Raw genomic sequence first — 14159 nt, forward strand, 5'->3', positions numbered from 1 at the left:
ACAAGAGGTGGGACTAAAATAAGTGGATAAGACCAAATAGTAAAAAATATGAGCATATTTGTTAAAACAAAAGCATTAGCATATGCATTTGCTTAGATGTGAAGAAAGATGATAAAAAAGTAAGCCAATCACGAGGATGAATCACCCCACCAAGAAAGTGGCAATAGTAGCCTCGAGTGTGTCTCATGTAGGACAGAAATGATACAAAGGAATAGCTTTACATCAATAATAACTACTACACACTTTGCTTGAGAAAGGACAGTAGAACAGAAGAACGTCACTCTTTAAAGAAAGGCCTCCTACCGCCAAAAGAAAGGCCAGATCACCTTGCAGGAAAAAGGAGCCGTGCTCTTATAATATATGTCGTGTCACATCTATAGGTTGTACTGACAATCGAAGTCTCTCAATACCCCGGAGTTCAAAGGTGGTTTGAACAAGGGGACCAACTCGGAAGCTGACAACTGTGTTCATTCCTGTGTTATATTTGATTGTTTACCATATATTGCACTGGAAGGCATGGGGCCCTTCACTAACTTTGACACATGCTTAAACCTGTGAGATTCATCAGCTTCCAGCCATTTCACATCTTTCTTGGCTGTTCTAGGAAATTTCATGATCCAATAACAAATGAGTTCTCAAGACAATGAAGAGCATGAGAACGAGATTCACATCATTCAAGACGATGAAGAAGATATTCCACCTGGACATTCTTTGTCAGTGGCATGACCCAATTTCCATATAAATGAGCAACCAGAGAAGGCTCTATTTTATATTGGGCAGATACGTTAATATTATCTGGATTTATTTCCTGCCCATATGTTCTTGCCTTCTGCTCAACCCGTCTTCGTACCTTTTCTTCCACTTGTTCAAACGTAATGATACGCATCAAACTATCCACATCCTGCCAGGCAAACATACTCTATCCTTTCAAAAGTAAAAAAGATAGATTGAAGACAAAGAATACGGCCATAACTGCAAAAAAGAACATGATTAAAGGACCCTTATCACAGCATACACACATAACAAAATAGTTCTTCATCTTATTATCTGAGCCCAAGAATCGAATCTGATAAGTCTCAAAGATGAAAATTTCAGGAAGCTGATACATTTCTCTCGTTTTTATGCAGGCAGGCAGTTAAAAACCTCTAAGTTAACCCAGAATCCAAGTCATTACGAGCTTTTATATGGTCTTCTGAACACACACCTGAGCACGTATAGCTGCTTCAAATAATTGTGGAGATTCCTTGAATTTAGCCTCAGCCACAAATTTCCCGTAGTGAATCCTCTTTGACAAAGCCTGCACACATAAATGTCTGCCTTCAAAATGCCTTCGAAACACTCAGTATAAATAATAAGCATTCACTCTGTTGTGCTAAAGACCTTACAGTTACTGTATAAGCAGCAAGGCTGAAACAGGACATGGTGTATGAAAGCCTCTAAAAGCGGTAAGTACTATTTCCACCAACAAAATACAAGAGCGGGATTGCCTTACAAGCCAACATCCATTTCTCAAGCCTTCCCATTATACAATGCATCTGCAATCACAATTTTGAGCTGTGCATACCCAAGACTTCAGCTCCAATGGCAAGAAACTTGTCAAGGAGGAAGTTTACAATGCCTGACACTCAGGAAAACTTTTGGACTGATGAGAGTACTCGTGCTCCCTGCCTGCTAGCCTGCTCCTCCCCCTTCTGCCTTGCTCCTCAGCCTGGCCCCCTCTTTCTTCTTCCACCCCCCCTGCCCAGCCCTCTTCCATCTGATGTTCTCTTGCCTTCCCGCCCATTCGCCTTTCCTTGCACCCATCTGCGGACCCCTAGCAGGTTTATTGCAAGGCCTGGCCCTACAGCCCAGCTGCTCCCTTAGGGCTGTGTAGCGCTTGCAGGCTCTCATAGCAGCTGGGAAGGGATTTTAACCCCCTCAATGAACTGGGCCGTTGTATGTCTCTGTAATACCTGTCTGCATATTCAGTTCCATATATCCAAGTCAATTCACATTGGGCTTTGTGATTATGACATCAGACACTCCACCAATGGATTTTTCCCAATATTGCAGTTCATGTATTTCTTGGTTTAGCAAGAAACAATCCACTGTGGCTACGTCATCGTGCAACCTGAATCCAGTAGAATGCATATGGCTCAGGATATTGATCTTCATGATAGGTTGCAGCCATCTACTCCTATTCTTAATGACAAGCGCTATTGCCATGGCATGGAATCTTGTGTTTCATGCCCGCACTAAACACAATGAGATACACAATCACTATGTCAAAGAGACATTGCATACAGAAGAGTTCAATTTGATCTACTATCCTACAAATCAGAATGTTGCAAATCTTTTCACCAAGGCTCTATCCAGAGAAAAGTTTCAAGCTTTCTGCAAAGCATTAGGCTTATTTCGATTTGTTGACTGATCCAACACATTGTACATTCACAGTATCACTAGATTTTGGGTTTATAAGATGTTAGTAGTGGGTTAGAGTGAAAACCTCACGTAAGGACACTTGTGTCCCCAATTAGAGGTTTTTCCCCTTGCACTAGTTAGGATTGATAGTTTGCTTCTGGGGTAAATAATACTAAACGTGTGAGTTGTATTTTTCAATCTTTTTGCAATATCAACATCTCTAGTCTTGCTTCACTCCTGCTCACTCCACTCTCAATCCTCCCCCATTTTGGCACAAACCTCCTACAAAGTCTTCTCAAGCAGAGTTGTTATGTCTCTGCATTCAGTCCTTCCCTTGTTTTGCAAGTATTGATCTAATTGGGACTTAAAAGTTTTGGTATGCATGCATCCTATGGAGTTACATGCGCATGGTAGAGTCTAGTTGGGTAGCATGCTTTGATGATCTAAGCTTGCATGGTCTGGAAAGCTATGTATCAAGATCAATCAGTTTGCTGCAATGTCTGCATGCTTATGCATGTAGATCTAAGCTTGCATGCAGTGATTGCATGCTCGTGACCAGAATGCCATGCATGAAGATCTATTCTTGCATTCAGTGATTGCATGCTCATGCATAGGCTAGAAAGCAATGCATGCAGATCTATGCTTTGCATGCAATTATTGCATGCTCATGCATGGACCAGAAAGCCATGCATGCAGCTCTGTAAGTTTGCGTGCAGTACATGTATGCTCTATAAGTTTGCATGTGATGATTGCATGCTCATGCGTGGGCTGGAAAACCATGGATGCAAAAGTGAAAGTGTGCATGGAACTTTCGAGTTCATGTACCACTTCACTCTAGTGTGCATGTGTACATGAGTCACACCTCATCATGCATCGTCTGGAAAGACATGCATGTAAAAGTGCAAGTATGCAAGGAACTCTTAGTTTATGTACCACTTCACTCTGGTGCGCATGTGTACATGAGTAGTGCATGCATTAGTCTCACACACACCTACTCTCTCCTACCCATATGTGACCTTGGAGAGGCTGCACGGGAGTGATTGGGAGGAGCTGACTTCTTCTAACTCCGATAGGAAGTACTCATCCAGGTTTGCAGCAGCCCCTGCCTACAAAATAGTTGTCCTGTCCTACAGTAGCATCTGCATGCAGTTCTGCATACCTTCAGCAGCTTCTACCCAAAAATCAGTTTGTTTAGACATGCAGCAGCCTGCAGCAGCTTCTGCCAGCACGTACTGTCCAAAACCCTGCACGTGAAGCAGCATTTGCTGCTACTGACTTCACTTCGCAGCAGCATTTACCGGCAGGTATTGCAACAAAAGCATCTGCTGCTGATTTTGCTTCAGTACAGCTAGCATTTCATACGTCTGAAGCTGGTAGTGATCAGCTGATAGTGCCTCCATCCATCACTCCTTCCCAGAGGGAATTATGGCAGTTTGTGGAAGCAATACTACACCGTCATTAGTTCACTCCTTGATAGAGATCGAGGATGAAATCATTGGATCTGAAGCAGAATTTACTCGTACGAGAATCTTGCAGAAGACTTGGAAGGATGGTCTACAGGCCCACAAATATTTCATATATATTTTCACCTATGTTTATCCATGTATTTTAAATCTTTTCGTCCCTGTTCATAGTAGACTTCAAAGTAAAGGTTTTAAGTTTCTCCATTAAAATTATCCTGCTTAGGAAGTCTGGTACTCTGTGTTTCATAATTTTGTGGAGTATAAGGCGTATGTATTTGTTTCATAGTTGATTAAAGTTTAGTTTTCCAACTGTTAGATTTTCCTTGAATGGTGGATTCCCATGGTATTTATGTGACTATTGCAGTTCATGACGTAGCTCCCTGGGCTGGCTCCTCCATGAACAAGTACAAGAAGGCAATATCAAAGGAATTTAGCTACGTCCTGCTGCTACCCCTCTGCTACCCCCTCGCTACCCCTCTGCTACCCCCTTTGCTACCCCCCACTCTCTCTTGCTACCCCCTCCGTACCCCCTCGCTACCCCTCCGCTACCCCCCACCCCCCCTCGCTTTTTTTTTTTTTTTAAACCCCCGCTCGCAGCTCCGACCTTTTTTTTTTAATAATTACTTCTTCAACAGCTCCGACCTCCTGCTATCCCTTCTTTGCCCGCTGCTGCCTCCCCCATAATGTAGGGAACAGGGGGATGAGGACAGGAGACTAGGCGAGAGACCCTTCAGTCCAAATTTGCATACACATGGAGATGGGGAAGGGGAACGGTGACAAGGCAAAAACACAAAAGAAACTCAGTCTGGAGGACTTCAACAAACGCAGCAACCAGAGCAGTTTGACAGTGGACAGCACTGCAGCCCAGAAGAAAGGGGCCCACCCAAAGCCCATGCCACTCACCACATCTTCGACCTCTATGGTTACCACCACTATTTCACCACCATCATCCGCTTCATCATCTACGCCACCTCTCTCCTCCCCCTCTCCTGCATCATCATCACAGGTCTCCTCTCCAGTAGCCTCACCATTGGCCCCACCGGCCACGGCTCCACAGTACTTTCCCCTCGTATCACCTCTACCTCTCAGTCAGCCACCCTTCATCACCTCGTCCAGCCTCACTACTCCTACATACCACTCCCCTACCCAGATCATGCTGTCCCCACCCTCAGTACAACCTCAGCAGCCCACCTTCATTCCAACCCCTCTCGAGATCCAATTCCCACCTGGACCATGACATCTTAGGCCCCCACAAGATGCTTGGGACTCCCTATTGGCTGAGATACATAGCATTCGGGCCCGTCAAGCAGAGCTGACACATTACACCCAGAAGCAGGCCCGATACACCCAGGTGCAAGCCCACATTATACACGAGCAAGGCACCCTTATCCAAGGACTCAGACACGACATCACACAACTTCGAGAGGAGCTCAGGACCCTCAGAGCAGCGCCTGGAGGGACCCTTATCACAGAGATGGAGGCACGGATAGCCACAATACAGTCGGCTATAGTAGAGACGACTAGATGGGTGGACATGGCGAAACGGGAGCCCGCAAAGGCAACCGTTTCAGCTCCCATACAGAAGCAGCAGCAGAGGGCTTCACAGGCCCTCAACATCCGGATACGAGGGATCACGCGAGACAGCACCAGCACCACTACGACGCCCATGGAGGAGGCGATCACCTTTGTAACCACTACCATGGGGGTCCCCGACCATGGCATAGAGGGAGCATGGCGTGTTGGGAGAGATCCCAACCGAGAGCAGCCCCTAGTCATTCGCTTCAGAGATTCACATGCTCGATTAGCGACGCTCCGACGCCGAGCCACTCTACGAGAGCATCCCACCTTGTCCATGGACAAGGATTTGACACCACTACAGATTGAAGAGCGACGAGTTCTTCTACAGCAGCGGGATGTTGCCCACAAGAAGGGACAATGGGCCGTGGTCCGAGATGGTAGGTTGTTGACTCGCACCCGTCAGGCTCCCACCCGTACCCCCCTAGACATGGCCTATGAGACTCAGGAGTCACGTTTCCGAGACCCTAGACTGCACCATTTAGAGAGACAATGCTTCCACTCCCACTTCCAGGACCCTCGCACCAAGGCTCTTCTCTTCGACTCCTTGGTCCGACCAACCGATATGTATAGCAGCCCTTGTTGGGGGCCTAACATGTCAAAGATAGAGTGGACACGGGTGGAGCGCCTGTAGATCCTCATGCTCTCACGGATGATCCGAAGGAAACCGTCTATACCACATCACATTATTCAGGCCGAGTTTGGTACCTCTCCACTCCAACTAGATGCAGCCTTTCAGACCATCACATATCTACACCGGGTTAGATCATATGTGTTATGCTCTAGCCGAGATAGCAAGACCTCGAAAATATCGGTGGGCATTTTCTCTTAGATGACCGACTTCTGTAATATTTACTGTGCGTAAATAAAATGGTCAAGAGAAGTAACTGCCAAGGTCCTAGGTGAGGGTGTAATGGCATTGACTAGGTGGTTCTGAGTGCCAAGGCCTAGGTGCACCTAAATGTGCAATAATGCCAAGGGGCAAATGGTTTAAATGTGCCCCAAGAGAGGGGTAAATGGTGCACCAAGTGAAAAGGGCTAAAATGATGACATGTGGCAGAGGAAACCATCTAGGGAGTTATGGGTCTTGTGGATATGCATGAGGAAAAACGAAATACGTATCTGTTGGAAATTGCGATCCATGAGAGTAAGGCTGGGTGGAATAACCAATGCCATCGCTCGTGATAATCAAGTCTAGTGAATTAGCTCAGGTGTTTAATATTTGGTATCAGAGCGCAACGGAAGAGAGACGATCTAGGTGACGCAGGGTGGAGCGTTGTTCGACGAGCAGTTGGCCGTGATTCAGAATTTGGACAGCAGGCGTGGAAGAAGGAATACGGCTGTTCGTGACGTGCGATGGATGGGAGGATCGTTGGCCGTGACGAAGACTTCCATGGTGGTTGAATTCGGTGTGCGGGAACCTTCGTGGTGGCTGAGAGCAGGCTCGCTGACGTGCTGCGATAGCGTGGCGCACCCTCTACGGATGGGCCTTGGGGGGTAGTGGTTATGCCGGAAACTAAGCCTACGAGGATTCGGTCAGTCAACGAATTCCACGCCTAGACCTCCCTGGTGGAGCATCGACGGGCGACTGCGCGGAGTTGAGTGAAGGCGGAGCGGGGCGATGACCTGCGTATCATAGCTGTCGTGACGAATTGGAAGGGCCAGAACAAAGCCGCAGTTGCACACCATATGTTTACAAGTTTAATTCTGAGCGCAGTTGGCAGTGAATGTTGTTGACGTGACAGATTTGCACACAGGGAAAATAAGGAAGCAAGAGGCACACAAAATATCAATTTTTTCCCTCGAGCTTGTCTCAGAGCGAAACGCGCATACTCAGTCTGCGTGGAGCTTCCAAGGAGCGCTTTTTTCTCTTTTTTTTTAAAAAAAAATTTGAGTTGTAGTCGATTCGTTCTGTACAGCAGGGGCTATCGTTTATTTTTTCTGCATAACAAAAAGGGAATTAAAAAAAAAAACTATTTTCCCTTTTCAAACTATGGAGGTAGAAGGACAAAATTCTAGAGTGAATCCTAGTGAGTCTAGAGCGCGGTCTACACAACAAATGTCCCATCACACAATACCTACTCTGGTCGGTAGGATTTCGGTATTAGAAGATGCTTTACAGCAAATTATGAACCAGCAGCTTCAAGTGAATGTTGGTCAGAATGAGATCAGGGAGATGGTGCAAGCCTTGTCGGCTAGGCCATCTAGAATTGATAAGGGCAAAGCTCCAGCAGAGCCAGAGCCCAGTATACATTCATCAGAGCGTGCGAGGGTCAAGGTGCCTAATATTGCTAACTAAGGAGAAGTATGCTGGTCGGATGACCGAGCGCAGTTCTGATGTGATCGAGGTTTGGTTACACAAGTGCGAAGAAGCCTTCGCCATTTGTGAGATCATATCTAATCTAAAGAAAATCCGTGAGGCCACTCACCTGTTTATTGAGGCAGCGGATAGATGGTGGATAAAGCAACAAAAAGATCAAGTTGCTCCTACCACCGGGAAAGGGTTTAAAGCTGAATTTAAGAAACACTTTCTTCCACCTGATGAAGAGTCCCGAGCTTGGGATGCTTATAGAAACCTTCGTCAGAGGAGTCTGCCGGTGGCAGAGTACACTGACAAATTCAGGGAATATGTCATGAAAATAACGGACCCTCTCCCTATGTCGGTTCAGTTGAAAGACTATATCTATGGACTGAACGACAAAATTAAAATGGAAGTTTGGGCTAAATATGTGACTACATTAGATGAATCTATTGCAGTATCCCTGAACTATGAGGATGCCAGAGGCAGATCTAGTGGATTTGTGCAGGCAGGGACTCAGTATGAGTACCCGAGAAAAGGGGGATTTCAGAGGAAATGGACTTCAAAGGCAAGTGTCTCGCAGCCAAGTGGCCAAACCAAGCAGGTGAAGCCGGTTGAGGGACCAGCAAAAACAAGTACCACCGTAGGGGTGAAAAGGAAAATAACTCCAATGGCAGCCCGGGCTTGGTGAAAATCCTCGTTGACCACTGAACAAAAAGAGAAAGCTAGAAAAGAGGGATTGTGCTTCGGCTGCCTTCAACGACATCAGTGGAAAGATTGTCCACAGAATAAAGACCATCGCACGGCTAATATGATAATATCTGAATGCGACGCGGAAATGCAGGAGAGTCCCAATGCGGAACATATGCAGATGCAATTGGCGGGACCTTCTCAGAGGTTAGTACCTGTGTTGTTAAGTGTGTCTGTTACTAAGTTAGTAAGCGGTGCACCTGATAACATCCTTTCAAAGCTCGCAACAACGGGGTATACGGTTTTCGATGAGCTTGAGTTGATTAAAATGAAAGGGCAAGTAGCCAGTCATGATGTGATTGTGTTGTTTGACTCAACGTCAACACACGATGTAATCAACTCAAAGCTTATTAAGAGGCTCAAGTTGAAAACCAGTCCGTCTGACTATGCTTATACGGTCAGGATGGCAGATGGAAGTTCAACTGAAGTATGGGACCAAAGAGTTACCCAGTTGGAACTTCGAATTCAAGACTATGTTGAGAAGCTGGACTTTGAATTGACTAGACTTGCTCACGCAGATATAGCCCTAGGCATGGCTTGGCATTTTCGAAAAAATCCAGTCATTGATTGGAAGAAGCATATTTACCAATTCAAGATGAACGGGGTAGAATATGTTTTGCCAGGTGAGAAGGATTTACCTCGAGGACCACTGATTTCAGCCATGGAAATTCGGAGGACTCCGAAAGAGTTTCTGTGTCTGTGTATAGCATCGGTAGAGTCGATTGATGATGCATCGACTAGCACTGAGGCTACCCAAGATGGGAAGATGGCCGAGTTGGCTAAAGAGATATCAGAGAAGTTCTCTGAATGTTTTAGGGATGAACTACCTTATGGGTTACCTCCAGAGCGGAAAGTTTAACATAAGATTGAACTGATCCCGGGGGCAGAACCTGTAAATAGGCCGCCCTATAGAATGAGTTTTACCGAAGAGGCGGAGGTGCGTAGACAACTGGAAGAATACCTCAAGTTGGGGCAGATTCAACCAAGTTTCTCACCTTTTGCTTCGCCAGTGATATTAAAGAAGAAAAAGGATGATACGTTTCGCCTCTGTATAGATTACAGAGCATTGAATAATATCACTCTTAAGCACAGGTATCCGATGGCTCAAATTGATGATTTGCTAGATACATTACATGGAGCCGTGATTTTCAGTAAGATAGATCTTAAGTGTGGCTACCATCAGATCCAGATTAGAGCCGAGGATGTGCATAAAACCGCTTTTAGAAGCAGGTTTGGTCATTATGAGTTTTTGGTAATGCCCTTCGGACTTACCAATGCTCCAGCGACATTCGTCATGCTTATGAACGATTTACTATGTCCGTATATCGGAAAGTTCGTAGTACATTTTATTGACGATATCTTGATATTCAGTAAAAGTATTACTGAACATCGTGAACACTTAGGAATAGTGTTCAGTACTTTGAGGAAAGCCAGTCTTTATGTAAATAAAAAGAAAGCTATATTGTGTATGGTTAGGCTTGAATATTTAGGATTCATAATTACTCCACAGGGGATAGAAATGGATCCGAAGAAAGTGGTTGCGATACTAACTTGGCCAATCCCTCAGAGTCTGACCGCGTTGCGATCATTCTTGGGATTTGTCCAGTTTTATAGAAGGCATATCAAAGGATATTCCGGAATAGTATCGCCATTGACTGATCTCACCTCAGATAAAGTACCTTTTATTTGGGGTCAGAATCAACAAGAAAGTTTTAACACCATAAAACACGCTGTGGTCACAGGACCGGTGTTAAAAATAGTTGATCCCCAGAAACCGTTGTTCCTAGAAACCGATGCAAGTGGCATTGCGGTAGGAGCAGTTCTCCTTCAAGAGGGAAGGCCAGTAGCCTTTGAAAGCAAAAAGCTTTCTCCCTCTCAAAGGAATTGACTAACTCATGAATTAGAGTTGTATGCAGTTATCCATGCTTTGAAAACATGGAGGCGTTCTTTATATGGTTCAGAGTTTTATGTGGATGTAGATCATGATACTCTGAAACATTTTTGTAAACAGCCTGACTTGAGGAGCCGCCAAGCTAGGTGGGCAGAGCTCATGCAGGAGTTTAATTTAACGATTCGGTACCAAAGAGGAAAAGATAATAAGGTAGCTGATGCGTTGTCTCGCATTATGCACAACCTGAGTTTCACGGTATTAGAGAGTGCTCTAATGACCGAGATCAGAGAAACTCAAAAAGTGGACGAGTTTGTCCAGAGCTTATAGCCTAAGGCTCATGTGTTAAAACCCGGGGAAAATGAAAAGGATGACCTGGCATCCAGAAAAGGCCAAACTTATGCAAGATATACCATAAGGGATGGTATGCTAGAAAGAAATGGCAAGGTTGTAGTACCTAGTCAGAATGATCTCAAGCAGAGAATCATTCGACAGTGCCATGATAGCCGACCAACAAGAATCCTGAACCGAGAAATAATGCAAATACGAAATCGGAAGATACCCACGATGTTGGTTGCATGGCATGGTAAGCCTCTATCGGAAGCTACCTGGGAATCCGTATACCAATTACGAAGAGTATTCCCAGATTTCATCATCGAGGACGCTGATGCTTGAAGAGGGAAGGAATGTTATGCTCTAGCCGAGATAGCATGACCTCGGAAAGATTCGTGGGCATTTTCTCTCAGATGACCGACTTCTGTAATATTTAATGTGCGTAAATAAAATGGTCAAGAGAAGTAACTGCCAAGGTCCTAGGTGAGGGTGTAATGACATTGACTAGGTGGTTCTGAGTGCCAAGGCCTAGGTGCATCTAAATGTGCAATAATGCCAAGGGGCAAATGGTTTAAATGTGCCCCAAGAGAGGGGTAAATGGTGCACCAAGTGAAAAGGGCTAAAATGATGACATGTGGCAGAGGGAACCATCTAGGGAGTTGTGGGTCTTGTGGATATGCATGAGGAAAAACGAAATACGTATCTGTTGGAAATTGCGATCCATGAGAGTAAGGTTGGGTGGAATAACCAGTGCCATCGCCCATGATAATCAAGTCTAGTGAATTAGCTCAAGTGTTTAATAATATGGGGACTGCACATCAGGGAGACAGAGGTTGCCATGGTTGGCTCTCGATTCCTCCATGAGGTTGGCAGCAGAGGGAGACGAGCGATGCTGGTATGCACGGACTCACAGATGGTTTGTGAGACTAGGGTTCCACATCGATAGGATACCTCCTTTTCAGTACAGTTTAGATGCCCCTCTGGTACTCCCACCCACCATCCCGATCGGACCACACACCAACCAGGTCATTCGAGAGGATCTCCTGCAGCTACACACCTTTAGGACCTGGTTGGAGCTGAGGGAGCTTCCAGTGAAGCTGAGTTTCTACAAAGATTATTGTCTTCATATTTCGGAGGAGGGATTCATCACACCACCGGGGTACACTGAGCTTCATATGCCTCGCTCACTACGGATCTCCATCGGACAGTTTTGGGTATCATCACACTGCCTTTGCATAGAGAGCGACAGAGCAGAGGGGATTTCTAGGGAGCATCGCTTATGCATATTGTGCAACTGTCACGAGGTTGAGTCAGAGGAGCATTTTTTTTTCAGATGCCCAGTGTACTACGAGATCCGAGATCGCTACCACTGCCTCTTCAGAGACATCTCTGGGCTCCTTTCCAAATTCCTCGCCTACCCAGATCAGAGATGCCTCACGGCCTTCATTCACAAGGGGTTCCCACACAGAGAGTACTTACTCAAGCGATGGGGCTTGGCCACATCATCAGACACCTCTCAGAGCAGGATCACAAAGTTCTTCCCATCGAGTGACATTGATCGTCCAGTGTCTAGCCGTAGACGTGACAGAGACCCCGACCCGACGACCGCAACATGACACACGAGACATCAAGGGAACACAGATCACTCTGGGAGACCTCCTGTCATTGTTTAGACCTGGGATACGTCCCACGGGAGTCACGGTGGCTCTGGTCTTGCGTCGAGCCTCGTCCAGCAGACCGAGACGCACGACACCTCTTGACGGGCAACGGCGTCCCATCACCGGCTATGCAATAGCCAAGGCGACATGACATACAGAGGATTTCGCTCCACTCCAGTCCTTTTCTTTTCATTGTTACATCCAAATGTATTTGATTATGTATGATCAGACTTAGGATTCAACACGGGTGATGATGCTCGTTTCAGTAGCTCCACCCTTAACTATGATTTGTATCAGGTTTTCTTTCAGTCTCATAGACCCATCGGTCTTCCGAAGACTCTAATAAAATTTCTTTCTTTCTTTCTTTCTGCATGTGCCAAAATTTAGTTGTTTGTCTATGTCAGCTTTAGCTGCACATTGCAATTCTCTATTTGCTTGTTCCAGAATCCAGAGTGAGAAAGAAGAAAGAAAGAAAGATATATTAATGTCTTCAGAAGACCTCACCGGCCTACTAATAGAGAGAGAGAGAGAGAGAAAGAAAAGTCTACTAACATCCACAGGAGACCAACAGGTCTATGGGACAGGAAAAGACCATCTAATACATCCGTTTAGGTGGCGCCAAGGCAGCTCCCAAGAACTAAATAAAGCGACTCCGAGAGAGAGAGAGAGAGAGAGAGAGACAGAAAGAAAGTTTATTAAAGTCTTCGGAAGACTGATGGGTCTATGAGACTGTGAAAAACCTGATACAATGAGCTGTGGTAGTGGAGCTACTAAACGAGCAACTATACCAATGCAAAATGACAGTACTAAATCCTAAGTACAACATAGTCATATCTCGACTCTATATATATATCAATCTCAGCATCGTCGTCGTCTCCGTGCTCGGAGTATCCTATCGCGGTGCCTGAGCACCTCATAAATGAAACCAGCCAAACATCGTTGGTCTAGGTAGGAGAGGAAACAGGCCAAAACTCCATAACTATCTCTGAAGAGGCAATAGAAACACCCTCGGATCTCATAGTAGCAGGACACCTGCAGATGAAATGCTCCTCTGTCTCAACCTCCTGCATGTCACATAGTGTGCATATGCGCCTCTCCCTGGGTAACCGCTCTGCTCTGCCGCTCTCAATACGAAGTCTGTGTGAAGAGATCCGGAACTGCCCAAGAGATGTAAGAAATCCTAGACTTACTATATTTAGAAATGTGCTAAGGAACAGAAAGGAGACTGAAATAGTAGAGAACAAGGAATAATTGTATTGCTTGAATGTCTATAGGGTATTCGTTGTGTGTCATCCATACAATTGGGCTTCTCTTATATAGAGAGTGAAGAGTCACACATGAAAAGGTGTGTACTCCAAAGTGTGTGTGCATGAAGAGGTGTGTATCCCTTGTGAAGGGTGTGACCCTTGATGAGAGGGTACATTCAATAGAAATGTCTCTTCATAGAATGTCTCTTGTGAAGGGTTGTGCCTCATAGGAAGTGTCCCGTCGAAAGGGCAAGGGTTGTGCCTTATAGGAAGTGTCCCGTCGAAAGGGCATACCCTTCCACAAGTGTCCATTCATCAAACCATCCAAAAGTCTAGAAATAGAGAAAGGAATATGTCACAGATCGTGACATCCCCTCCCACTCAAAATAAGACCCTGGTGGAGATAATGAACTGATGTAGAAAATATCACTGGAAATTCTGAAAATACTGCTGTAAAATATCAGGGTACTGCTGTAAGTCTTCATCAGATTGCCAAGTAGCGTCGGAGTCGTCCAGATCTCACCAAAGAACAAGGAATTCCGTGAT

The 14159-nt window shown here is 45.5% G+C and overlaps 1 protein-coding gene across 1 annotated transcript in view; it reads right to left on the reverse strand.

The window, feature by feature from the left end:
- Positions 1 to 262: 262 nt before the first annotated feature.
- The window catches only part of LOC147893143 (chorismate mutase 1, chloroplastic-like), a 35142-nt gene continuing 21245 nt past the window's right edge, over positions 263 to 14159 (reverse strand). Inside the window, exons 5-6 of the mRNA XM_087387190.1 lie at positions 1205 to 1297; positions 263 to 901 (exon numbers count right to left, since the gene is read on the reverse strand). Coding sequence (XP_087243316.1) covers positions 671 to 901; positions 1205 to 1297 — 324 coding nt within the window. The 3' untranslated portion in view covers positions 263 to 670. The remainder of the gene's footprint in view (positions 902 to 1204; positions 1298 to 14159) is intronic.

The sequence above is a fragment of the Dipteris shenzhenensis genome, chromosome 16, assembly GCF_047967505.1.
Source record: "Dipteris shenzhenensis isolate YYH24624 ecotype China chromosome 16, Dip_SZ_1.0, whole genome shotgun sequence".
In the NCBI taxonomy this organism is placed as follows: domain Eukaryota; kingdom Viridiplantae; phylum Streptophyta; class Polypodiopsida; order Gleicheniales; family Dipteridaceae; genus Dipteris; species Dipteris shenzhenensis.